Here is a 3,932-nt window from a genome sequence, read left to right on the forward strand (position 1 = left end):
CCAATCAATATCCCCGGCAGGGGCGTGAGCACAACGTCTCGGCTTATTATTATTAAATGTAATTTTTTTTCTCTCTCTCTCTCTGTCTCGCTGCTGCTCTTCTACATCCCCCACAAGCAGGGCAGCAAAGGTTGGTTAGGAGGATGTTGTTGGTTAATGTTTCACGTCGAGTAGTTTTTAGCGACGACGTGGAGCGATTTTTCGTCTCGTCGAGGAAATAGGAAGGAGGAGATCCAGGGGTTGATGGAGTTGGGGGTTTCCTTATTGAAAATGGGAGTAATTTAACGGTTTTGCTGCCGTTGGTGTTGTTGCAGCTTGTTTTTCGCCGGAAACGAGCCATACCTCGTGTGCTGATGTCCCTTTCCCTTGGTTGATTCGCTGTCGTCGCGAGTCGCAAGCTGCTCAGTTAGCCCCGGTGACGCCTCACTCACGCCGACATGACTCCCACGGCCGCGCAGAGCAGTTCCCCACTTTACTTCCGGGTGCGACCCAACGGGAGCCGTTGTCGGCGGCCTCCCTGGGCCAAATGACAAGGCGGCTTGTCGGCGGGGGCGGCGGCGGCGGCGGCGGCGCTTGAGGTGTCGGGGGGCGGCCGTTGGCGCCGGGGGCGCAGAGGGACACCGACACATAAGCCGACAAACAACACGTATCGACGGCCACGCCCCCCACCGCCTTGCCCTACAATTCAGATATTTATTATTTATTTTGTCCGCAACGTGTGCACAGAGAAAGTAAGTATACGACAGAGAAATGTACGCCTCGGCAGGGATGATGACCTCTCAAGAAAATACATGGTAAAAAGTAAAAACTGCACGATGCAGGGTGTCGTAGTGTCTCACTCCAACGGCTCGAGACCCGGCACGCTGTGCAGTCATGCTGCACCGTGAGCAGCCGTGCGGGCGGGTTGCCTATTCGTTGGGCGCAACACAGACCGAAGACGGAGATTTAAAAAAATGTTCCGCAGTACGCATAGGGAATCCGCTGCCGACCAGAGCCGTCATCCTGTGCTGCGTAACAAGCCGTGTTCAAACTGCATTCTCTTCGCACTGATTAACGCCATATCCCGGTGTGAGGGTGTGAGAAAACAATCCCGCGATAGGCACACAGCACAAAGGCAAACAAGGCTTGTTTACCGAGTCGTGTATGGGGAGGGACGAGCCCCCCAAACACACACACAAGACTGAATCTGAGGACTCGCGACGAATCGCCAACCGTGGCGATATCCTCTCTACCTGGCGTCTTGGAAATCAACTAAATCATCGAGCTGCTTCATCTCGATCAGTGGATGTTGGGGGGGGGGGGCGTCCTTCCGGAGTGTAAGAAATGAATTGACCTGTAGCGTCGGTAAAGGAGGAAGCCCGGGGGTGACGTAGGCATGATTTCGTGATTCGCCCTGCCTTTCGACGCAGATTGCACACGTGGAGTGGGGGACCGGGGCGCTGCTGCAGGGTCGTTAGTACTCGAGCTTCTACCTGCCTCTAAAACAAACGCAGCGGAACGGAAGGGATGAGGTGTCCCCGCCTAGCCCCGCCCCGCCCAGCCTCCGCTCGTCAGGCCCAGTGATAATCCGGTCGGATCATTATATGATCGTCATCCCCAAAACTCGACAAGGAAGCACGCGTAGGACCCAAGTAATGAAAGAGGTTCAAGCCGTTACATGAAAGTAGGTCGCGGGCGGATAGGGCAGGCGGCCCGCGAGGGTCTGGACTCTCTGGACCCCTTTCGAGGTGACAGAGGGAGAGTCGGACGGTGGCGGCACGGTGCATCCCAGGACTGCACTTCACTGTAAATCCCGAGGGGGCAATAACTCTGGGAATCATGTGTACACACCGGCCCGGGAATCAGCGGGAATCAATGAGAATCACGACGGAAACCAACGGAAATCAATGAGAATCACAACGGGAATCAATGGGAATCAACGGGAATGATGGATTCCGGGAATCATGTGTACATTTGAATTCGGAGTTATTGCCCCCTCGGTAAATCCCATAAATCCAATCGGGTTTTCCTATGTTACTTGTTTTTTCCCCCCGATTTTTCCTGATTTGCTCTGATTTCTTTTGTTTCTACTGATTTTTCCATTGATTTGTCCCTGATTTCTTCCGATATATATTCCTGACTTTCTGAAGGCTATCCACTGATTTTATATCGATTTTATTTTTGTTGAGTGATAGTACCCGTAGATGGTGCATACTACCCACGAGCAGCGGGCGTTATTATCAGACATGAGAAATGTGCAGTGACAAACAAACCAAAAACGGTTTCCCACGCAAAAACCAAAAATCTTTATTTTAATTGAGCTGCTGAACGACATATGTGATGTGCATTACTCAAGCAGAGGTTTAAAGAAGAATAACAAAAGGTACAAGGTACACATTCATGACTAGGAATCCAAGTGTACCCAGCACTGTAATATAGCGGTCTATGTCATGGATGTCAAGGGCAGAAAGTAATGGTGTAGTCTGCTCTGGAGCAAGTAAAGGTAGCACGCAAGTCGTCGTAGGCGTAGCTGTAGGCGTCTGGACAGTGGTTATGGAACAACTCGCTATAGTGAGTCGGCTTGCACCTGTTCGGATCGTTGAAGTCCCCAGTGCAGCAGTATTTGGGGTCTCCAAACGCGAGGCAGGCGCTCTTGCAGGCAGCTCCACCTTTATCCTATAGGAAAAGACATTTAAATTTTTGACCCTTTGCGGTGGTGGAAGTCGTTCTTGACACGTAGAGCAGGGTGACGATATGCACACACACTGCAAACCATTTTTCGCCTCTTACCTGGAGCTCTGGTGGGCACACACTGTTGATGTTAAATTTGCAACTGGTCTCCCTGCAGGAACCGCTCCCGCCCTGGGAGCGCACGCTCACGGGGATGTTAAAGCCGTCCACCAGGCTGACGTCGTAGAAGTCCATGCCGCCGAATCCTGCCAGTGTGAACTCGGCCAGCGACGCGGGCGGGGCGCCACCAGCGCGGCAACTGTATATCGAGACAACATTCATTACTGTACCAGCCATTTCACCTCAAAACATGCGGACCGTGGGGCTTGTTTGAAAAATACACAAAATGTTATAAAACATATCTTTCTCTCTCATTGTACCTCAATCCGTTGCAATCCCCTGTTTTGCAGCCTCCCTCTCCAGCTTGATTGAAGTTGCACTCGGTCCTTGCCCAGAAGCGGCCCGACCAGCCCGCGTCTCGGTACACATCGATCGACTGCTGTGGCTCGAGGGCCCAGCCCTCCCACGGTGCACCACCGGTCGCCGGCCACACTTTGTAGGGGCATCTATTAACGATGGTAAACTTCGCTGCCTCTAAAAAATATCGACCGAGTGAAAATGCGAAAACAATCAATTAGAACAAATGAAAATGAAAACAAAGTGCAAAAATGAGGTGAGGCGGCAAACTGAACACTTCGGTATGACATTCGTTGCTATTGCTTCGATATTTTTGATAAAAAAAAAAAATACTTTCCATTTAAACATGTTTCCATTCGTGGTCTTTCACAGACTTACCGACAGTAAAGTATTGTGTCGCCAGCAGGGCAAGCGCGGTTATCGCGTGCTGCTGTAGGGTTAACACGGTAAAAACAATGTCTCTTTTTTCGAAGGAAATGGGAAAACTTCGACGAACTCCCCTATAGTTTAACGAAAACTCCTCAGATTTCGAGGAGTTTCCTTAAAAAATTTGGGGGGTTTTCCTTATTTTTTGAGAAGATTCATTCTCAAAATTTAATGGGAGATAGGAGGACCCTCAAATATGGGAGTTCCTCAAAGTTTTCCCTGTTTCCTCAAAAAAAATAAAAATAAAAATGAGACATTGTTTTTACCGTGAAGCTGGCCATTCTGCCCGGCTAGCGCGTTGTGCTGTTAATGCCCCGATGTTCACAATAGGGTATTTCACCTGAAGCAAACCGGATCCAAAGAAGAACAAGAGTTCTTCC

At 50.4% G+C, this 3,932-nt stretch overlaps 1 protein-coding gene across 2 annotated transcripts; it reads right to left on the reverse strand.

The window, feature by feature from the left end:
- Window positions 1–2,261: 2,261 nt before the first annotated feature.
- On the reverse strand, window positions 2,262–3,932 carry LOC113215046 (uncharacterized). Of its 2 annotated transcripts, none has more exons than XM_026434598.2 (5): window positions 3,819–3,932; window positions 3,505–3,556; window positions 3,090–3,303; window positions 2,770–2,968; window positions 2,262–2,655 (listed from the first exon to the last, which is right to left on the reverse strand). In XM_026434598.2, exons 1-5 carry the CDS (start codon window positions 3,831–3,833, stop codon window positions 2,437–2,439), a joined length of 699 nt encoding a protein of 232 aa, XP_026290383.1. In that variant the 5' UTR covers window positions 3,834–3,932; the 3' UTR covers window positions 2,262–2,436. The 2 variants fall into 2 exon arrangements, with proteins under 2 accessions (XP_026290383.1, XP_026290384.1); XM_026434599.2 differs by having other exon boundaries at window positions 3,505–3,553; window positions 3,819–3,926.

The sequence above is a fragment of the Frankliniella occidentalis genome, unplaced genomic scaffold (genome assembly GCF_000697945.3).
Source record: "Frankliniella occidentalis isolate FOCC.00 unplaced genomic scaffold, Focc_3.1 Scaffold24, whole genome shotgun sequence".
Lineage (NCBI taxonomy): Eukaryota > Metazoa > Arthropoda > Insecta > Thysanoptera > Thripidae > Frankliniella > Frankliniella occidentalis.